General features: G+C 47.9%; 1 protein-coding gene across 8 annotated transcripts in view; it reads right to left on the reverse strand.

The window, feature by feature from the left end:
• The window catches only part of ADD2 (adducin 2), a 93,481-nt gene that overhangs the window by 20,000 nt on the left and 52,557 nt on the right, over positions 1–20,924 (reverse strand). For 7 of the 8 annotated variants that reach the window (XM_054701709.1, XM_037527572.1, XM_054701705.1 and 4 more), the window contains 8 exons: positions 17,494–17,609; positions 14,552–14,771; positions 12,643–12,781; positions 8,969–9,120; positions 8,422–8,502; positions 6,638–6,787; positions 5,225–5,368; positions 3,293–3,391 (listed from right to left, as the gene is read on the reverse strand). In XM_054701709.1, coding sequence (XP_054557684.1) covers positions 3,293–3,391; positions 5,225–5,368; positions 6,638–6,787; positions 8,422–8,502; positions 8,969–9,120; positions 12,643–12,781; positions 14,552–14,737 — 951 coding nt within the window. In that variant the 5' untranslated portion in view covers positions 14,738–14,771; positions 17,494–17,609. Of the gene's footprint in view, positions 1–3,292; positions 3,392–5,224; positions 5,369–6,637; positions 6,788–8,421; positions 8,503–8,968; positions 9,121–12,642; positions 12,782–14,551; positions 14,772–15,906; positions 15,927–17,493; positions 17,610–20,924 lie in introns of those variants that run through there. The other variant, XM_054701710.1, reaches the window with a different exon arrangement.

Genomic DNA, 20,924 nt, shown 5'->3' on the forward strand with positions numbered 1-20,924 from the left:
AGGGGAAGGGAACAGCATAAGCATTTTCCATTCCCTCTTCATCCAAGATGTCTCCAATGGAAGACTCCATTTTTATCTTATAAAGATGATTCTAGGGCCTCCCCTGGTGGCGCAGCGGTTGAGCGAAGCTGCCCGCAGCCTCTGCAGCACAGTTTTGATCCCCGGCCACCCGCGAGGGTCCCACATGGCGCACAGACCTCTCCTGCCACGCCTGCTGATCCCCTCAGCAGTGTACTTCGGTCCTCCTGCCTGTTCTGCTCCCCGCTCTGGCTCTGGCGAATTCTCTCACCCTCCCATGCTTCTGACTGTACCCAGTGCTTGTATCAATAAATAAATAAATCTTTAAAAAAAAAAATGATTCCACACCTGGGCAAAGACTTTGAAGGTCATTTATTCCACCTTTCACCAAAAGTAAGACTCTTCGTCTAATAGCCCCAAGAGCTCCACGCTTGGGGACACAGCCTGGTGTACTGTTGTCTGTGAAGGAGGATTTACTGTGAGTTGCTAAAGATTACAATGAGTTGAAATCTACCTTTCAACTGTCCAAGTCCCGCCTTCTGCTGAGTGTTTCCCTATTCTGAAGTTCCTCACAGCCCCACCGAGGTTGGATGAGGAAACACTCTCAGAGTTAGGGAAGCCCTGATGGCTGATCAATTACCTCGTTGGTCCTGGGCCCCTACCTGGCCAAGACAGGACTTCCCTCCTAGCATCCTGAAGCCCTTACTACAAGAGTTGGTTACCTGAGGGGGAGGTCTTGGTCTGTCAGTCAGCATTTCCCAGCAGCACCTACCACCCCGGAGAGACAGGGCCAGGGAATATTGAAGTACACACACTCAGGCCCCAGGCTGCCTGAATCCAAACCCTGTCTTTGCCACGTACTCAATGTTCAGCTTTTGGTGACTAATTATATTCTGTGCCTACGTTTACTCACCTGTAAAGTAAAAACAGTAGTACCTACCTCATGGGGATTATTTCAGGTAACATTGTAAAGCCCTTAGAATAGCACCTGGTGCATAGAGAATGTCATATAAATGTTTATGATAAAATAAGTCCAGACATTTTATCATGAAAGACTGAGAAGCAATATTTCCTGGGGACCAATTTTTCACAGATGAGGAGGAACTTGCCCACATTTTTGCAAGAGCTGCCTCCTCCCACCTGCCTCTTCCCCCATCAGTTTCCATGGTGATGGGTAGCAGATGGAGAAGAATTGTCTAAACTTCTTTCCATCTGCCTATAAGCAGAGCAGGGAGCTGCCTCTCTCAGCTGGGGATGACCCAGTTTCCTGGAACCCCAAACTGATGGGGAGCAAATAGAACACTGTCCCCAGGAGAACAGAACAGGCTCTTAGCCTTGAACCACTAAAATGACCAGAGCCACATTTGCCTGTTTGCCAAGTTCATGGAGGGAGAAAATTAGGCTCATGATGAAAATCGAGCTTCAGTGCTGGCCATCTGACTAGAAATGTCCTGTCTGGGACTGCAATCCCAGCAGCCTCTGTGGCACCTGGGCTTGTGCACCTCTTTAGTCTAATCCTTCCTGGTTTTCTTCCATACCTTCCAGCTTCATTCCTCCCTCTAGAACCTTCCCTGCTCTGCCCACTAATAAAAGCCACTGGGTTTTCTGGGCGTTGTCTGCCTCCATTGCCTGGTACACTTTAACAGGGTCGCATCATGCCAATTCTGACTATAAGAAGGCGACAGCAGGCAAGGCAAAGAGAAGCATCGGGGGCTCTGAGTGACTGGCAGCTCTGCCCTGTCATCTCCTGCAGTTGTGAGACGGCCATCCTTTCTTTGTTTAAATTGCACAGTGGCCATTTCTAGGAGTCTGGAGCCTGGGTGAGGTGTGGTTCTCTCTCCACTCATTTTTAGGGCTGGTCTGCATTTGCAAAGACATAGGTTTTTCACAAGCTATTTTCTCTTGGATACCTCTTCTTCAGAAGGAGGACAGATAATTACTAAGAAGGGAAATGTGGGGAAGGGAAAGTGAGATATGTGTGTGGGGGGGGGGGGGCTCGCCCAGTTCTAACATCAGTCAGGGGCCAGCATTACTGGTTGGGGGCTGTTGGGAATGGACACCACATCAAAACTGTTTGTGTTCCTCCTTCTCCATGTTCTCCCATTCTGGCAATTCTTCATACTGTCTTGACAACGGTCCTCTCAACATAGTCCTTTAAAACTATTGAAAAAGATTGGGCCTCCCTGGTGGCGCAGGGGTTAAGACACAACCTATGAAGCAATCCACAGCCACTGCAGCATGAGTTCAATTCCTGGCGGGCCAGGGAGAAACCCATATGGCAGGACAGACCTCTCCTGTCTCGCCCGCTGCTCCCCTCAGCACTGTGCTTCGGTTAATCTGCCTGTTCTGCTCCCCACTCTGTCTCTGATGAATCCTCTCACCCCCCACATCTCTGGCATGTACCCCAATTCTTGCATAAAAATGAATGAATCTTTAAAAAAAAAAAACTATTGAAAAAGGTAGCACCTGTGGAAACTCCACTAGTGATGCTTCTGGGATAAGCCAGAAGATCCCCACAACTGCCATGGAAAGGCAATTCTTCGTGGAGGTGCTCTGCCTGGGCCAGCCAGAAGAGGGCAGACAGGGCATCGAAAGAGCTCTGCACAGACCTGACTCACCCTGGAACAGCCAGCCTCCCTTTCTGTCCATGGAGTCATAAAAATACCGCCTCTCCTCTGAAAGCAGCACCTCTCCTTGTCTGAAAGGCCCTGAGCTCATAAGCACTCTAGGGCTCCACATCTGCCTTACTACACAAAGGCCTACCCAAAGGCACACAGCCCAGAACGCAGATGATGGCGCAGAGTCGGCTGTGCAAGGCCCTACTACCTCCCTCCAACAAAAGAAAGGAAGAGGGGATGAAGGGAGGGGGGGAAGGAAGAATGGAGAGAGAGAGAGAGAGCGCTTATCTACCTGTGTGGTATCTAAGGGGCACAGCTAGATATAACAGGTATACGCAGGTAATACATGAGCAGGAAGGACTTCTTACATACCCGATTACAACTTCTTCCATTGTCCAACTGGTGAGCCTAGGCAGCACCCTGCCCAGGTCACAGACACCCAAGAGTTGCGTATTGGTTGGTAGACAAGGATGATACATTTTTTAAAATTACCAAACTAATTCTACACGTAAAATTTTAGAAGGATAAGGGAGTGCTATAGCAGGGAAATAGGCACATTCAATAGGATGCCCTAAATCACAGTCAGCTGGGGGATCCGCCTTTGCTGCAGGCCTGTCAGAGGCGGTCCTGGCCACTCCCCGGAGGAACATGCTCACCTGTACCTCACACGCAGCCTGCAGATGGAAGACTTTGTAAAACGCCTCCTCGACAGTGTCACCCAGAGCAACCACTCCGTGGTTTCTTAGCACCAGGATCTGTAGGGGAGTAAACAACCAATTAAAACCTTAAGCCTTCTAAACCTTCGTTAAGAGGGAGAGATTTTTTATGTACATCAATTTCCATAAAGCCTCCCCTCAACTTTTTCATTCTCCTCTATAAATACCACATTGCCACCCAAAACATTCACTTTGAAAAATTAAAGGTATTTTTGAGTACTGAGACTTGGTGGATTTCTTTGGGCAACACTTGGGCTTTAGCCTCGGAGTGTAGCCTGGGAGAGCTCATCTAGAAACTGGTGTTTGTATTAAGGTGAAGGAGGTTATTTAATGTACAATTTGAGGCTCTGACTTAGAAAGCAACCCCGTGCCCCTTGTGACTCAGTTGACTTGGGATGGGCCTCTTCTGAGAGGGGGCTCTGAGAAACAAGTGAGTCCCATCCCCACAGGCCTCATTTTCCTCCCCATTACCTCAGTGTGGCCCTGGCAGTACTGCGACCCCACAGTTCTATGGAAGAGGCCGCAGTGACCTTCTAATTGAACTCACTGGTTTTTCAGGAGAGGAAACTAGAAGTCTCAAGGAATTGAAAGCCTCCCAGCTAACAAGGGGCAGAATGAGAACTAGAACCCAGGTGTTCTCGCTGTTGGGGCAAAGTATCCGACTCGGGCAGAACAGGCGGATAAAAAGGAAACTGGAAGGCACTGATATCAGGAGACTGACTCCCCAAGGTCCAGGTGCGCACTCCCTGCCAGAAACTCTTCTCAGTTGGTTTTTAACCTCAAGAACTCTCTGAAGCCAGGTGGCATCTCTCTGGGAGCTGGGATACAGACCCCCTGTGTTGGATCTGTCCTTGCAGGACCCAAGCTGAAGCCTGCTGGCCTACTCATCACATCTTCTCTTGCTGAAAACAGTTGGAATGTTTTCCTCTCAAGTGCAGAGAAATCGAAAGAGATGATGAGTTTGGCCCACAAAAGATTTTGCAGATAACAAAGGCCCCCATCTCCCCAATTCCTGTAGCAGTTCATAGATATGAACATCTCAGCCCTCCCCAGTTACTCTTGAGGCCCTAGAGAATATCAGGAGAGGCAGCAGGGATTTCTCCGTTAGAGAGGGGGTGATGGGACTCTCGGATGAGAAATGACTCAGGCAGCGAGTGCTGTTCAAGGACAAGGATTTTCAAGGAGCAAATGCCCATTATCCCAGACTTGACTCTGAAACTACTCACACTGGCCTGGCCATCCCTAACTATGTGCTGTTAGAAAACAGGTCTTCAAACCAAACACTTCTAAGATTGTGTTTTTCTCCATCAAGACAGCAGGGAAAAAAAAGAAAAAGAAAAAAACCCACAAATTTAGGAAGACTGCAGGGAAATAGCATTTTCATATACTAGATATGGGGAGAACAATTTGATAATATGAAGTTACAGTTTTTAAACATGCATCTTTAGGAACTGATCCTAAGGAAATCATCTCAAGCATACACAAAGATTTAGTGAAAGAATTTTCATTGCAGTGTTGTTTATATCAAGAGAAATTTAAGGGAAAAAAATCCTTCCACTGTCCAACCAAAGAGGATTATGAAATGGTGGTATAGACATTCACAAAATGAGGTGTAATTTTAGATAGTGATTTAGAAATATTTAATATAACATACAAATACATTAAGGGGAATAAGTATCTATTTTATGATCCTAGTTTGTAAACATAAGCAAATACATTTGGCCTACAGACCTATACCACAGGGTAGCATGATAGATTTTTATTTCTCTTTTTGCTTGTTTATCTGTAACTTCCGAACATTGTCCAATGAACACGTGTCAATGTTCTGACAATCCCACCCCAGAGCATCTTCTCAGAACAGCTGTGCCAGACCTTGCAGGTGGGTCCAAGGCACTTCTGCAGGTTGATCCGATCTGCTTCCTGCTCCATTTCACCATTGAAGTCATAATAGGCCATGTCCCCCACCAGCAGGGCATTGTGGGAGACAGGCAGGAGGCCCCACTTCATGGCCGACACCTTCAATGAGATGATGAATGGTTAGCGCCTGCAGCTCTCCCAGCCCCTCTGTCACCTTAGCCCTTTGCCCAGAGCAGCCCATGATGTTCTATTCAGGGAGACCTCAAGTGAGGGAGAAAGCAAGCCCACAGGAAAGGCATTGTCCTTCTCCCCCTTCACCTGGCTCAGGTCTTGCTTCCTTGCTGCGTCCTCTAGTGTCTTTCCACCCCAATTTTACAGTAGTCATGTTAATAGCTTCGAAAACTGCTGCAAAAAAATGCACTCTAGAGAGCCACTGCTGCCCTCGCGACTGACTTGTCCTAAGAGAAGAAGCTGGGGTGGGGAGTTGGCACAGGTGGTGGGGAGGCAGGGCCCAGGGTCCCCTGAGGTAGCTTGGTGAAGACCCTGGGCTTGAGGTCAGTCGAGCTAAGACTCTTCACTAGCAGGAAAGTCCACTGAGGTCTTTTTGCCTAGCCATGCAAGTGCTAGGGGACAGGCTAAAACCAGGCTGTAGCCCCCACTCCCCATCTTTTATTAAAAGCAAGGAGTGTGGCGAGGTTTAGCAGAGCCTCTTTCCTCATTTTGCCCCCCTTGTAAGCCTGGGCTCTGCAGAAATGCACATTGGCACAAATATATCTCCAGTCTTGGTTCAAATTCTAGAAGGTCTGAGGGCACCTAACAGGGGAGACTCGCTAAGAAAACCACAGGCTACTGACAAGGCTGCTCTGTCCCTGAAGGTATGTGGCCTGGGGGTCCATAAGAGGAACACCCCAAACAGGTGACCTGCTGTCTTTCCAGGTACCTTAGGTACTCATGGAGAAATTGCCTGAGGCCTGTGGGACACCCTGTTCTTGACAGTCTCCCTTCTACTCTCCCCTGGTTTTCATGCTCCTGTCCCCAGCCCTCAGGCACATGGGTTGTGACAGGAGAGTACATGCCTGGTTTCTTCCATCTCTGCCTGAGCCTGGGCTGAGTGGGGAGGGCTAGTGTTGCCCAGCAGGACTGGCCTGAGTAGAAGCTGAGGAGGGGTTGTCACCTGGGTAAGTGACCCCTGCATCTGCTACAGGGTGGAGAGCCAGACAGGGCACATTTTTACCTTATGTCCCCAAACCAACACTTATTTAGTTAGAAAAGTGGAGAGGATGAGGGTCCTGCATTGGGTGTTCCCTCTTCTTACCTTGATGTAAGTCTAAGAAATCTTTCCAGAACTGTTTCAAATGATGAGATGTTACTAGCTTGGGGGCTGTGCCAGCCTCGGGAGCAAAATATGGCTGAATAGCGAACACTCACCGCGGCCGTGGCTGGCGTGTGCAGGTGGATGACACAGCGCACATCGGGCCGGGCTGCATAGATGGCCGAGTGCAGACAGAAGCCCGTGGTGTCCACTGGGAAGCAACTGCTGCCCTTCTCCACCACCTCTCCCAGGATATTGACCTTGATCTGAGCCAGGGAACAAGAGAGACTTTAGATCTTCATCTGGTCCCTATCAACTTAACTTACCTCCAGACACTGCATACATGAGCCAGACTTGTTTGGTTTGTGTTTTTGTTGTTAAATGGTATATTTTTGTTTATATACCTTGGATATTAATCCCTTATCAGATGTGTGATATGCAAGTATTTTCTCCACTTAGTAAGCTATCTTTTTAATGTGAGGTTCTCTTTCACTGTACAAAAGCTTTTCAAATTGATGTAGTCCCAGTTGTTTATTTTTTTGCTTTCAATTTCCTTGCCTTTGGGGTTGAATCCCCAAAGACATATCTATCACAGATGTCATGGAAAGCATTACCTATGTTTCCTTCTATGTATTCTATACACAGATTTGTTCAAGTCTTTATATCCCAAATCTTTAATTCATTTTGAAGTTATTTTTGCATATGGGATAAGAAAGTGATCCAGTTTTGTTTTCACATGTGACTGTCCAGTTTTCCTCACCCCATTTGTTAAAGAGATTTTTCCTTCCTCCACTGTATAGTTGTGGTTCCCATGTCATAAATTAGATGCTAATGTATATGTGGATTTATTTATGGGCTCTAAATTGTATTCCATTGAGCTGTGTGTCTATTTTATTCTAATACTATACAGTGTTAATTACTACTGCTTTAAAATATAATTTAAAGCAAGTAACATGATGCCTTCATTTTTCTTCTTTCTTTTCTCAAAATTGCTTTAGCTATTCAGGGTCTGTTGTGGTTTCATATAAATTTTAGTAATTTTTGTCCTGCTGCTTTGAAAAATGTCATTGGTATTTTGATAAGGATTGCATTAAATCTATATACTGCTTTTGGTAGGATGGTTATTTTGACTACATGAATTCTCCTTATCCATGAACATGGGTTATTTTTTTTTTCAGCTCTTTGTGTCTTTTTATCTTTTAACAGTGTCTTAAAATTTTCATTGTATAGATCTTTCATAATTAACCTGTTCTTTTAACTGAGTACCTGGACTTAATCTGGACTCAACTGTGTCTACAGTCTATTTTCTCATAGGTACAGAGCACAGCAGCTACAGTCCCTGTCTTTAAGAAACACTGGGCTTCTTCTGCCCAAAATTCTTAGAAAGAACTTCTAAAATAGCCCCTTCTACTGCTTTCTTCTTCTCACTCAGAAATCTTTCCTGACTGAAATGAACTTCTGGAAGTTTCTTGCTAAGAGAAGCAGGAGAAAGGGGTCCCAGAAGCTATTCTCTAATTGCACCAGAACAAAATAAGCCATGCATTGCTTTGGGACAGGGCTTGGCTGTCATTCTAATGTATTTCTCCCTTTCTGGAAGGCCTCCTCACTCCTACACTTTGTGGTACAATCACAGGCTCTGAGGACTCCAGGCCCATCTCCTCTTCCTCCTCCCTCCTACTGTGCTTTCTGCCTGCATCACACATTTGGTCTCTTGTTCACGTCATGCTCTAGGCATTCAGTTGATTTTGGTGTCCATTGTCTTCTCTGTCCCATCAAGTTGTCAGTTTCACAGGGGACAGGGCGGCAATGGTTAATTTGGTGATAACATATCTTGATATGAGCAGAAGGGGTGCTGTCACTTCTATAAGGAGCAGACATTGAGGCACTGTACTATACTCACCAAGCTGGATGCTGTGACTTCACTGCAAGAAACTCCCTTTGGACTAATCAGGAAATGGTCCTGCTCCTTGCTGACTCTCAGCTGGAGAAGACACACATTCTCAGTGACAACGAGGGAGAGAGGTAGTTTTCAAGGATACTCTGCCTGAGTCACTTCTTCACATGAAACCACTGCACCTAGATGTTCCTCCTAAGAACTCTTATCTTGTCCCGCCCCCTTCTACTCCTCAACCCCAATCATGAAAGATGAACATGACTTCACCTTTATTTGGAGCTGGGAAATGGAGCTACAAGAGGAATCTCCCAATCCCAAAGGTAGCCTTAGAAATAGGATCTAGGAGGGCCCAGTCCTTATCTAAAGAAGTGCCCTGTGGGCAGACTAGCTATTTCGGGTGACCACAGTTGTCAGAGACCTTGGAAGGACTCCGTGTATTCTATCTGCAGGCCACCAGATGTTCCATGGCCATGACAAGAGTCAGGAATTCTCCCATTGGACTTTGTGGGGGCCTTAGACAGTACCCCACCTGACTCCAATATGCTCTCCTCACCGTGACGTAGGTGTCACTCAGCTGCGCCCAGCCATAGAGGTCCAGGAGTCGGTAGACGCTGCTGATCTTGCACCGCATGAGCCGCTCCCCCTTGGCCAGGTTCAAGGAGTCAGCTGTGTGGAGGTCGTTGATGGGTGTCATTATGGAGAAGTCTGTGGGGGACAGGGCAGCTCTCAGAGTCTGGGACTCCCTAGGCCCGCCCTCCCTGCCCACCTCTTCAAAACTCACTGGCACTACAACTGTATAAGTGACTTTCATAGGAAGTAAGTTAAACATCCTTTGACCCTTACCCAGGGGCCAAATCCATACAATGGATAGTTGTGCTCAATAAAGTTCTCTGCTTATGGGGGCAGGATGGCATTGTTTTGGACCAAAAACCATGGCAAGACTCAAGGCTACAGAATGAAAGTTTCCCAGAATGCCAAGTTTACCATAAATCCTAAAGGCAGACATAGAATTAAAGCAAGAATAAGTTTCTGAGTGGATATATGGGTATATTATGTGAGCTCATTTTAGTGAAAATGTTATTAATAATTAGATGTTATTATATTGTTTTAACTATATCATATAACTTTTTCTCTCATTTGGAAATAAGGCAAGTAGAAAGCAAGTCAACAGGGAAGTAAATTCCTCAACTTTTTCTAACAAGTAATAAAATTCCAGAAGTCAGTGTGGCTGAAGGGCTTGAGGCCTCAGTGGTGCCCCAACACTGGACATGCAGGACCTTGGTTATTTATGGTTCTTTCTGGGAGTTCTGAAGGATGCAGAAGGGATTTGGAAATGGTTCTAAAGGGTTTGTAGTCTTGTCTTCAAGGCACTCAAAGGGTCCAGAAGATTACATACAACCTGTCCCATCAACCTTCATGACCACTGCCTGCATGCCTCAGGAAAGCAGAAGAGGGCGTCTGAGTTCCAGCACCATGATTAATCAGTGTCTAGGAACCAATCATGGGAGAAGGTCCTATCATAAATGATTTCTGGCTGGGAGCTTCCTGATGCTGCCTCTCCCAGAATCCCACTAAAAACCTTAAAAGATTGAAATGCTCTTTAGAAGCTTCCACCATCTCTATAAACTTCACTGCTATACAATGTGATGTACGTCCTATATCAGGTTTGCTGGTAATTGAAATGATGAGATAGTTTCAAATATGAGGGGGCACTAGGTGCTGTAGGGCACAAAGCAAGCAGAGCAAGCCTCAAACACCCCATGTCAGGAAAATGACCCCAAAGTGCCTGTGCACATCAGAGGTGACACATCTCTAGGAAATGTGTCCAGTAAAAGTAGCTGACAGGGACAGAAGGGATCCAAAGGTTCATCTGAACCAGCAATAACAATAAAATTCTGAAGTTGAGGATTTCTAATTCAAATTGAGCAGTCTAGCAGGCCTCCTTCCTCTACGAGTTCCCCCAAACAAGAAATTACATCTTGGAAATGCAATCAAAACTACAATGAGATTCACCTCACCAATGTGAGAATGGTCTATACCAAAAAGACTGGAAATGACAAAAATGCTGGTAAGTGTGTGGAGAAAAAGACTCGCATCCACAGTTGGTAGGAATGCAACTGATGTGGCCTCTAAGGAAAATGGCATGGAGTTTCCTCAAACAAATAAAAATGTTAAAATCATGTGATCTAGAAAAAGCAATGCCAGGTATTTACCCAAAGAATATGAAAACTGTAATATGAAAAGATTTATGCACTTCTGTGTACAGAGCAGCATTACTCACAATCACCAAGACAAGGAACCAACCTAAATGTGCATCAACAGATGACTGGGTAAAGAAATTGTGGAATATATACTCAATGGAGTACGACTCAGAAATTTAAAAGAGATGAAATAGTGCCTTTGGGACAAAATGGATGGATTTTGAGTTGATAATGCTATGTGAAATAAGTCAGAAAATGGGGCCTCCCTGGTGGCACAAGGGGTTAAGACGTAATCTATGAAGCTATCCGCGGCCACTGCAGCACGAGTTAGATCCCCTCAGCAGTGTATTTCAGTCAGTCTGCCTGTTCTGTTCCCCACTCTGTCTCTGGTGAATCCTCTCACGGGCCCCCCCACACCTGTACCCCACTCTGGCCTGTACCCCACTCTTGTATGCATAAATAAATAAATCTTTAAAAAAAAAAGTCAGAAAATGAAAGACATTTATCGAATGGTCTCACTCATTCATGGAATATAAATAACCAAAGAGAACAAACTGGCAAAACAAGAATAATTCTTATACCAGGGGAAGTGAGGAGGAAGAGAGAGCGCAGAAGACAGGGAAGTGACAGTGCTGGGCACTAGAGCATTGGAAGAGGGCCTGGGAAGCACGTGTACACGTGCAGATGTGATGCTGTACTCCCAAAAAGATAGTTATGTAAACTCATGGCAAATCAATAAAACATTTTTTAATTTTAATTTTTTAAAACAATTACCTCTTTGCTTTCATCCCTGGCAGCAAGAAGGGGGCATATTAAAGGTACAAGGCCACCAGGCAAGTCAGGCAGGTGGGTTGCTGTTGGGAGGGTTCTCAAACCAAAGTGAATCTTTCTCTTATAAATAACCATAAAGTTCCAGGGTGGCAGGCGGGCCAGAATAGCTCTGAAACGCACTCTATCATGCTGTCTCTGTCCTGTGTCAGAAAGTCTCCCTCCCCGCCCCATGGAGCTTGGTTGTGGGATTACCCCACCCACAGGCCCAAGGGTGAGAAAAAAGAACCAGCGTCTCCACAGGAGTCCCTCCCCCAACCCACCCCATTGCTCTCAAATCTTGATAGAAAGAATGCTCATTCCAACCAGCCTCACAAAAGCCAGGAGAGCTGAGTGGCAGGTTTATGACTCAGATCTAACTGAACCATTTATTCAAGGTACCTAAAAAAAACAATAAAAAATGATGAAAACTCACCAAACTTCCTGAAGGCTAAAGCTGAAAGACTCACTATTGAAAAAAACAATAAAAAACAAGAATTTCAAGGCTCAAAGCCTAAATAATGTTATAAAACCAATGTTACTTCTGTGAAAAAAAATTAAATTAAAAAAATTCAATGCAAATGGAGCTGAACATAGAATACCCATGGGGCTTGAACTCATGACACTTGGAACTTCCCCTCCCACGTTCCCTCACTCAGATACCCTGCATGTGTACTAAAAAGATTTCCAGGCATCCCACTGTCTTCCTGATGGTTATCCCTAGTTCTCTCTCAAAAGGAAGAGTATAAGGACAGAGACATGAAGATGATGAGAGACCATGATAGATAAGGGAGACGAAAACCAGAGAGCCAGCATATATCATCAGTGTTCACATCATAGAAAAATATTCTGAACTGAAAAAAGACTTGATGCCAATCCACTTGTGGGGGTGGGGGTCATGCATGAACTGTCCTGCCTCTCACAGAAGTGATGTGTGTTATCCTGACACCAATCCCCCAAGCAGGACCAGAACCAAGTTCCCTTTTAAGTCATTGCCACCACCACTCCCCTGTTTCTGGGCCTCAGGGAGAAATCTCCTGGGAGTCTTTAAGTGCAGCAGCATCAGAAGCAGAGCCAGGTAACTCTCTGGCTGCTGCTCATCTCCCCCAGGGCTGCTAATACACTGCACCACTGATGTGTAGCTTGGCAACCAAGCTACTCCTTCCTCTCTGCCCCGCCCCACTTCCTCCACCTCTGCTCCTGGCAGCTCCCCACATACTCATGGAAGATGTTGGGAAGACTGCATGGGAGGTGCTGGCCATGAAGTCCGCAATCTGCCGTAGGGCCCAGATGTTGGAGGAGTTGTTCCCCTTCTTCATCTGCTCCTGGATGAGGCCTTCCAGCTCTTCCCTGAAAGACTAAAGCAGGCCCCCAAGAAGGTGCTGGTCCCCACAATGCAGCTCATGCAGGAGACTGAGAGGAGAACCCCCCTACCCCAGCTGCAAAGATGAGCTCTTCCAAGTGCCCACCCCAACCCCCAGCCTAGGTGTTAGCTAGACCACTCCACACTTGGGGTCCCTGGGCCCCAGACGACACTGGGCCATTGCACTGGGACCTCAGGCACTTCCCCAAACTGCTCTGTGGGGAGCAGCAAGGGGATTATGGGAATGGATCCTGTTCCCTTTGCCCTTGGGCAGTAATTCAGATTCTTGGGTTTAAATGATAGCCAATGCCCCTCTCCCCATCAGACCCGGCAGGAATTTAGTGTCTAAGAGACATTTTAAAAAAAAGAATCAAATGAAAAACATGCCATCCACTCTGTTCACTAGCCATGCCTCCAGCTCTTCTGGGCTGCAGTTCCCTCATGAACAGAAGGATTTGATGATATCTGAGGTCATTTGCACTTCAGATATCCTACTACCTACTAAGCCTGGCCATTCAAACCACCAGGCCCCTATCTAAACAAGACTGCCCACTAGGTGGCATCGGGTAACAGGAAGAAACAGGAGTCATTTAGGTGCTGGTGAACCTGGAGGACAAAAGTGTAACCTTCTCCTACTCCCATCTCCTGCCAGAGAATAGAGTCTAGTCCAGTCAGACCCTGAAACTTGGGTTCATGCTAACTCTGCCCCTTCTCCTGCCATACCTGTCATTCAGCCTCAACTCGCTGGGGACTTCCCATTGTTCCTATGCTTTTAGTACCTGCCATCTTCCTCCAGGCTCCTCTACGCAGCATGCAGCTACCAGTCCCTCCTGCCCAGCCCAGCAGTGCTCCTCTGTGAGGCCAGAGCACTCACGGGATGCCTCCACCAAGTCACACAAGGCCTACACACATGCCCTGGCCCCACAGGAGCCCATTCTGGAGAGGACCTGGAGATGCCAGCTCCAGTCCTGGGCTTCCCAGCACCTTGGTCATGCACAGATTCCTGAGAACCTCGGAGCTCTATTGCCTTCAGACTCCTCCTTGCTTCCTTCCACACTGTCCTCCCAGTGCCCCACCCCCGGGGCCACGTCACCCACCCCCCATCAGTGTTCCATTAGGTCCACATCAGTCCGTCTCAATGGCCGCCTCCTCAAGGATGAGCTCTGCGTCTCTCAGGCAGGCATTAAGGGAGCTCCAGTCGGAGCCATGGCGTGGTGATACAGATGACCCCCCTTTCCTGCCCCATAGCCCCCTGATCCCGCCACTCCCCCCACCTCCTGGGGCTTCCAGATCCTCTTCACCCCCGCCCCGTGGAGGTCAAGGACTCTCTGCTCCTAATAGTTGACTGTGGTTACAGAAAGCGAAGCCGCAACTGCCCAGGTGGCACCTCGTGCTGGCCTCAGCTTTACAAGAATTTGCCCCACGGTCCACTGTCAGCTTTTGGTGAGAAGGGAAGGCTGGGAGCCAGAGCTCCGAAGCGCAGGAAACCGAGGTGGGGCTCCTGCTGCTCAGACCCACCTCTTCCCATCATCCTGCCTGAAAAACCAGGTTTCACCAACCTCCAGTGACCAGGGAGAGAATCGAACACCCTCGTTGCCAGAGCACCTTGATCAGCGAGTTCAAAATAAATTAATAAGTAAAAAAGCCTCCGATGCTGACCAGCGGAAGAGGTGTTATTTATCTTTCGGGGTCAGCGGATGGATGAACGCGCCGCCCTCGCTCCGAGCGTACTTCCCTCCCGCCCGCCGGGGCCAGACCCCCTCACCGGGCTCTGCAGGATCATGGTGACGCGCTTCTTCTGCTCCATCAGGTTGAAGTCCTGCCGCAGGTCCGCGGCGCGGTTGCGAAGGCGCATGTACTCAGGGTCCTCCTCGGAGAAGCGGTCGAAGTACTGCTGCCCCTGGGGGGCCGGGGGGGAGGCGGGCTCCTCCGGGACGGTCTCTCCACTCATGTTCCTGGTGGGTTTACAACCCGCTCCTGGAACTCTACAGAGCAGGGAAGAGGGTGGGCGGACAGCTAGATGCTCCCTGACCCGGCTCACATTTTCTAAAGCAAAGGAGCTGGATTCTGTTGGATCAGGGTGGGATGCGGCCTGGAAGTGGAGAGGTGCACTAGAGGGCGCGGCGCAGGCAGCGATCTATAGGGGGCGCTAATGCATCATCGGACTAGGTGAAAATATGGCCGGCTCAGGGCTCCGCAAGCCCCAAGACTAAGAGGCAGCTTCCACTGGCCACGCGTGGGTTCGAGTGGACAGTTCCCCCAGTGCAAGCCGGACCTGCGTATCTAGAGAGTGTAAAGCTATAGTATTTACTGGGGATTCACACTTCATCTAAAAGGTAAGCCCTCTAAGAAGCTTCCTAAAAATAATTGGTGGGCAATTTACAAAAGAGAACAGGAACTGCCGAAAACCTGAGCGAGGCTATGCTATGCTTTTCTTCACAAGTTTGACTTTGCTCTGGTCTCTGGCACTCGCAAAGTTTTGGCTAGCGCAGCCTGTACTGAGCCTTCCTCTTCTAAATCCTTTCCATCCAGGCAGGTAAAAGCTGGTCCCGGCCCCTTCCCCTTGGACTGGCTGCATTTCCCAGGAATGGGTCTGTGAAGGCTGTGAAGTAGCTCTCCCCTCCCCAAGTTGGGGTTCTGATAGACAGGAGCACCCCCCCCCATGCTCATTTCTTAGAGCTCAGCTCTAAAGGGTGCTTATAGGGGAGGGGTAGGAAATAGAAGTCGTGATTCTCTTTAGGCTTTGTAAAGGGGCATCCTTTCGTGCTTCCTTCCCTTCCCTCACTTGCATAAGTCATCACAGTTGTGTGCATCGTGGCTTAGTAGCTGGAAGTAGGGGCTCTGGAACAAGCGGTGAGTGCAAGTCTCAACTATGCCTCTTAGCCGTGTGACACTGGGCAGCTCAACTAACCTCTCTGCTCCTCAGTTGCCCCCAAATGGGGATTGTAACTGTTTACCAACCTCTGTGGGTTGCTGTGAGGATTACATAAGTTAATGTATGTGAAGTACTTACAGTAGCTCCTGGCACATAGCAAGTGCTATTAGGAATTTGCTCTTATTATATGTCAGTTAGTGCCTAGACTCATTCAGCTTTAAGAACTCAAGTAAAGAGAAGCTTACATTTCAACTGTAAACAGAGCACATTCAATGACTGTTTCAGTCCAAAAACTGAATTCAGTCTTGAGCTATATTAACAAAAAGAAGAACATCCAGATAAAGGCTAATGAGAAAGACTAGTTCTCTGGCCAGAGAGTGGGAACATGTTGACCTGGAGATGACAAGAGAGAGTGAGCAGGATGCTGAAGATCAGAGGAGGCCGGTGGGCTGGGTTAGCTGTGACGTCATAAAGGTAATTCTGGACTTTGTCCCAGGAATGGCACAGAGCTTCAGAAATCTTGGGATTTCTAAAGTGCCGAAAAGACATTAGGAATGTCTTGTTATTCACAATCACAATGAGCCCCTTGCCACCAAACCTGAGTTTATCCTAATGGGGTGACTTGGGGTGGGCCCTTAGGTATTTTAAGGGAGGGCCCCTGTGAAAAACAATGACATGGTTAGAGGGTTGCAACCTCAGTCTCTCCCTAACCAAGGAGGAAGGGAGCAGAGAAGAACTGGAGACTGAGTTGCATTAAGTGATAGATGATTTAATCAAATATGCCGAGTCATAAGAACCTTACCTCCAAGCATGAGCGCTTGCACGCGCACACACACACACTCGGAAGCTTAGCAGGAGGGTGACTCCTGGCAATGAACACAGCACCCCTCTCCCCCCCACCCGACCCTAGGCATTGCTCCATCTAACTGCTTCAGAGCTGGACCCTTTACAGTCATCCTGTAATCAGAGTAACAGCCTTTCAGTGAGTTCTTCAAATTGTTCTAGTGAATTATAGAAATGGAAGGGGGGAAGGTTGGTGGCTGGAACCTCCAAATTCATAGCTAAGTCAGTCTGAAGTACAAGTGGCCTGGGGGTCCCACTGGTTGCCCTTTCCCTCAGAGTAGCGAGTGGCAGGATGAAGTTGAAGGACACCCTTTCGTCGGTGCCAGTGAATCAGTGGCAGAACAACAGCACCAGGCAACTTCTACTCTTGATTTATTTTCTTTTGAAGGACCACTCGATGAAGCAGACATTATTGTCCCAGTTTTACAGATAAAAAAGCTGATGCTTGCCCATGATCACACAGACACCAGTGGGGTCAGGATCTCAACCAGGACCCAGACTCTCTGGCTCTGGGTCCTGCACGTCTCCACTCAGTGGCCCCATGTACCTGTTGAGCTGCTGTGTAGAAGAGGGATTAGCTTGATTTTTTAGAGACGCGGGGGCCAGAACTAGAAAACTAAGTGGCTGGGACAAGCAGGTAGATTTTTAACTGAGGTTTTGGGGGAGATCTTGCCAACAGCCAGAACTGCCCAATTCAGGGAAGATGGCACAGGCTGCTGTGTCTGGTGGTGAGCTCTCTCCTCAGAGTCAGAGTGAGTACAGGGTGCTCTAGAGGGACTTCTGCCTCTGTGAAAGGGTTGAGCTAATGACCTCTGATATCCTTCAGATTCCATGGTAGCTCTTAAGTCAGCAGGATTGGGGGAGTTCGTGGGGATGATTAAGGTCATCCCCTTGTTGGTGAGATGCAGCCAAGCAAAAAAATGTACCTCTACCAATCCCACCCCCTCCTGCCCCCACCTCCTCACCACCCGAAACTACCAATGAATTACCAGGAGGCTGGACCAGCCTTGCGCAGGCTGCCTCTTCTCAGTGCTCAGCCTGCACGCCCGCTTCTGCTCTCAGGGACACTGACCACATTACAAGAACTCAGACATCGAGGCGGGAACTGGAAAATACAAACCACACAAATATCAGGTCTTGTCCGCATTCCTGCGACTTTGCACCCCATTTTTGCAGCACTATTAGGTACTGATGCGTTTGAAGGACTGTTGAAAAATTCTTAAAAATGAGCTTGAAAGATATTGTTATTTTATATCTATAAAGGTGTAAGGAAAGCTTCATTATCTTTATGACAGGGATCAAAATTCCTTTCAGAGAGAGAAACTGGAACACCCTTTTGCTGGGTATTGGCCCTGAGAAGCCCAGAGGACAGAAGCTGCTCTGGGCAAGGAAGGAGTGGAATATGGAACCCCTGAATGAGCTCAGTGGGGTCATGAGCTGCTGAGCTGAAAGGGGTGACCCTTTCCTGACAACACCCCAATACTTCACTAACAGATACTAAACTCACAGATGCTGGTGTGAGTGATTTTGGATGTAGTCCCAGAGGCAGAAGAAGCCTGAAGAATATCATATCCCAGCAAGGTGGGAAGGATTGGGGGTTGCCAGGTCATGAATTAGTAGATTAGAAGATTCCAGACCATTTCATCTAGAGTACCTGGGTAACAGGTCATAAAGTACTCCTGAAGAAGAAATATAAATATCTTACAAACAACAGCAGGTTATTACTTCAAAAACCCTGGGAATCAAGGCCTTCAAAGGATTAGTTACTGAAATTTTTTTTTTTAAAGACAAGTGATATTTGTCCATTTTCACTTGGGTGAAAGATGCAGGGATGCTTGCCTCACCAAGGGCCGTGTGTCTTCCACCCCACCCCACCCCTACATGGCCCTGGGGCCAGACCCTGCCTGTTCTGCCTCCTCAACCAGCCCAGCTCCACCCCTGACCTGGCTGAGCCACAGGGGAGCATTTGGGAAGCTTGTCTCAAGGGGCAAGCTTGTCTCAAGGGGCAAGAAGACTTCACCTTTCGGTCTGGTGTGCCTGTGGGAGTCCAGAACACTGCATTCGTGCAGAGGCCAGCTTCCCAGAAGCCCAGGGATCAGCATTTCAGTGCTGACGTGGCGACTATGCCCAGTCCTGATGCTCACCCCTCTCATTAGGGGCCTGGCAGTTGCTTCCAAAAGCAGTTCTCTGTTCTGCATGTCCAGCTGCCATCTGGGCCCTCCTTCCATTGGTCTTATTTTCTAGCTAGAACAGGGTCACAGTCACCACTTAATGCTACGGCTGTCCACTACCCACCACCACGGAAGCCCTCTCTTCCATGGCTTGCTGGCTCCCGGGTGGGGTTTACTGACATAACTGGATTTTGATGGGTGGTCACTGACCTTCCTAATCTTACCTGGAGCACAAGCCTCTCCCTTCCCAGCACCCCCTGCCAGAGGAGTGAGGTTGCCCCTGTCCATAATCTCCCAAGACTTGAATTTTTTAAGGTCTGAGCTATTTCTTGTGTCCACTTAGAGAATGAATCCTTTGCCCCCGGAAGTGACATTGCCGTGCATAGAAGCAGACATCTCTCCCTCATATAAATATACACTGAACAAAAGAATTCCCATCCTAATCTCCTTTCATATTGAAATTCCACCGCCATATGTTGAATTTTGTTGCTATCCCCTCATTAAAATGAAAATAGGCATGAGAAGAAGGCAAGTGCATTATTTGTAAAATATTCTCCTGTGTTACCCAAACTGTCAAATCTCTGACTACAAATTCAGGCTCAGCAGGGACAGGAGAGGTGCCAGATCAGCAAGTCTTTTTTCTTTTGAAAAAAAAAAAAAAAAGATTTATTTTTATTTATTTATGCATACAAGAACTGGGGTGTAGGCCAGAGGTGCAGGCGGTGAGAGATTCATCAGAGACAGAGTGGAAAGCAGAACAGATGGATCTACTGAAATATACTGCTGAGGGGAGCAGTGGGCGAGACAGGAGAGGTCTGCTGCACCATGTGGGTCAGCTCCCTGGTTGGGGATCTAACTTATGCACAGTGGTTGGCAGTGATAGCTTGATATAGCACTGAGACTTTAACCCCTGTGCCACCAGGGAGGACCCAGATCAGCAAGTCTTAATGAGAAAAAAAGAGAGTGAGAGAGACTGAGGCCAGGGCCCCTAGAACGGGTCCAGCACCTGGGGCAGGGCTGCCATGCTGGGTGGGCTTGGGGGACAATGGCCTGACACCCTCTGAGCCTGCACCAGCTGCAGTATCAAGGTCAGCATCACCACCTGTTCAGCCTTCAGTTTCCCCAAATAGCTCTATGAGAACCTAACTCACCCCAACTTCCAGTTACCCATGCCCTGAGCACATAGCTGAGAAGCAAGGGGTGCCCCAGAGAGTATCAAGTCCCCAGATGCCTGACATCTCCTAGGAGACAGAGCATCTCAGGGCCACATACTCCTTGATCTTGGTATGTAGTGGAGCTGGACTGGGAGGTGGGAAGAGTTTGGATTTGGAGGTCCGTCTCCATTTGGCCACTCACTAGCCATGAACCTGAATAAGTCACAGCTGCTCAGGACACTTTGCCCACCAGGTATCCCATGACCACTTTGAAATCCAGCTGCTAATGCACTGTTTCAGACAACCTTGCACCCAAGCCTCCCTCCCCCAGCCAGGCCTCCTCTGTGGTCTAGAAGGCACACTTGACTCTTCCCCCTTCTCACCTTATGCATCTAACCTGCCACCAAATTCTCTGGTTTTATCTTCTAAAAATCTCCCTGCTCAGAGCACCACACCCTGAATTATGCACAGTCTCCCCATTTCTTTCAAAGTCTTTCACGCAGTCTTTACTCTCCCATCCAATCAGTAGCCAGAAACTTGGTTCTCAAAATGCAGACCCGTGACCCCAGGCAGTGTTCCTCCCTCTCTTTTTATAATTCCTATTCCTCTAGCCAAAGACTAGTCAAATTTAGATTGCATTGCAAAAGTGACAGGTATTCATTTCACCTTAATCCAACATAAAATTTCAATTCTGAATTTGTTTTATCACACTAAACAGATGCTTCATGTTGGAAATTCAAACCCACCCATCTCCAGCCAGGGTCCTGTGGTTTTTCTCTCTGCCCACCTCCTTGCTCTTGAAGATAGCCAGCCTACAGAGAGAGGCCCAATCTCTTCACTGGCGCCAAGCCTGGCCCCTCAGTGCCCTCCTTCTCTCCCTGCCTAGCAGTGCCCTGGGGGCTGTTCCCAGGACCTGGAAGTCACCTCCCTGCCTGGAGCAATGTTGTTGGGCTATCCTCTCCCCCAAGCCCTTGTCTCCTGGGCTCCAGAGTCACCTTTACTCTGTCATTTCACTTAGTCTTCCAGCAACCATCTATTACTAGGAGTTCCTAGCTGGCAGGCTTCTGTCTTGGGCATTTTTCTATTCCTTGTGTT

The sequence above is a fragment of the Talpa occidentalis genome, unplaced genomic scaffold (assembly GCF_014898055.3).
Source record: "Talpa occidentalis isolate TD23 unplaced genomic scaffold, MPIMG_talOcc4v2.1 talOcc4.5, whole genome shotgun sequence".
Lineage (NCBI taxonomy): Eukaryota > Metazoa > Chordata > Mammalia > Eulipotyphla > Talpidae > Talpa > Talpa occidentalis.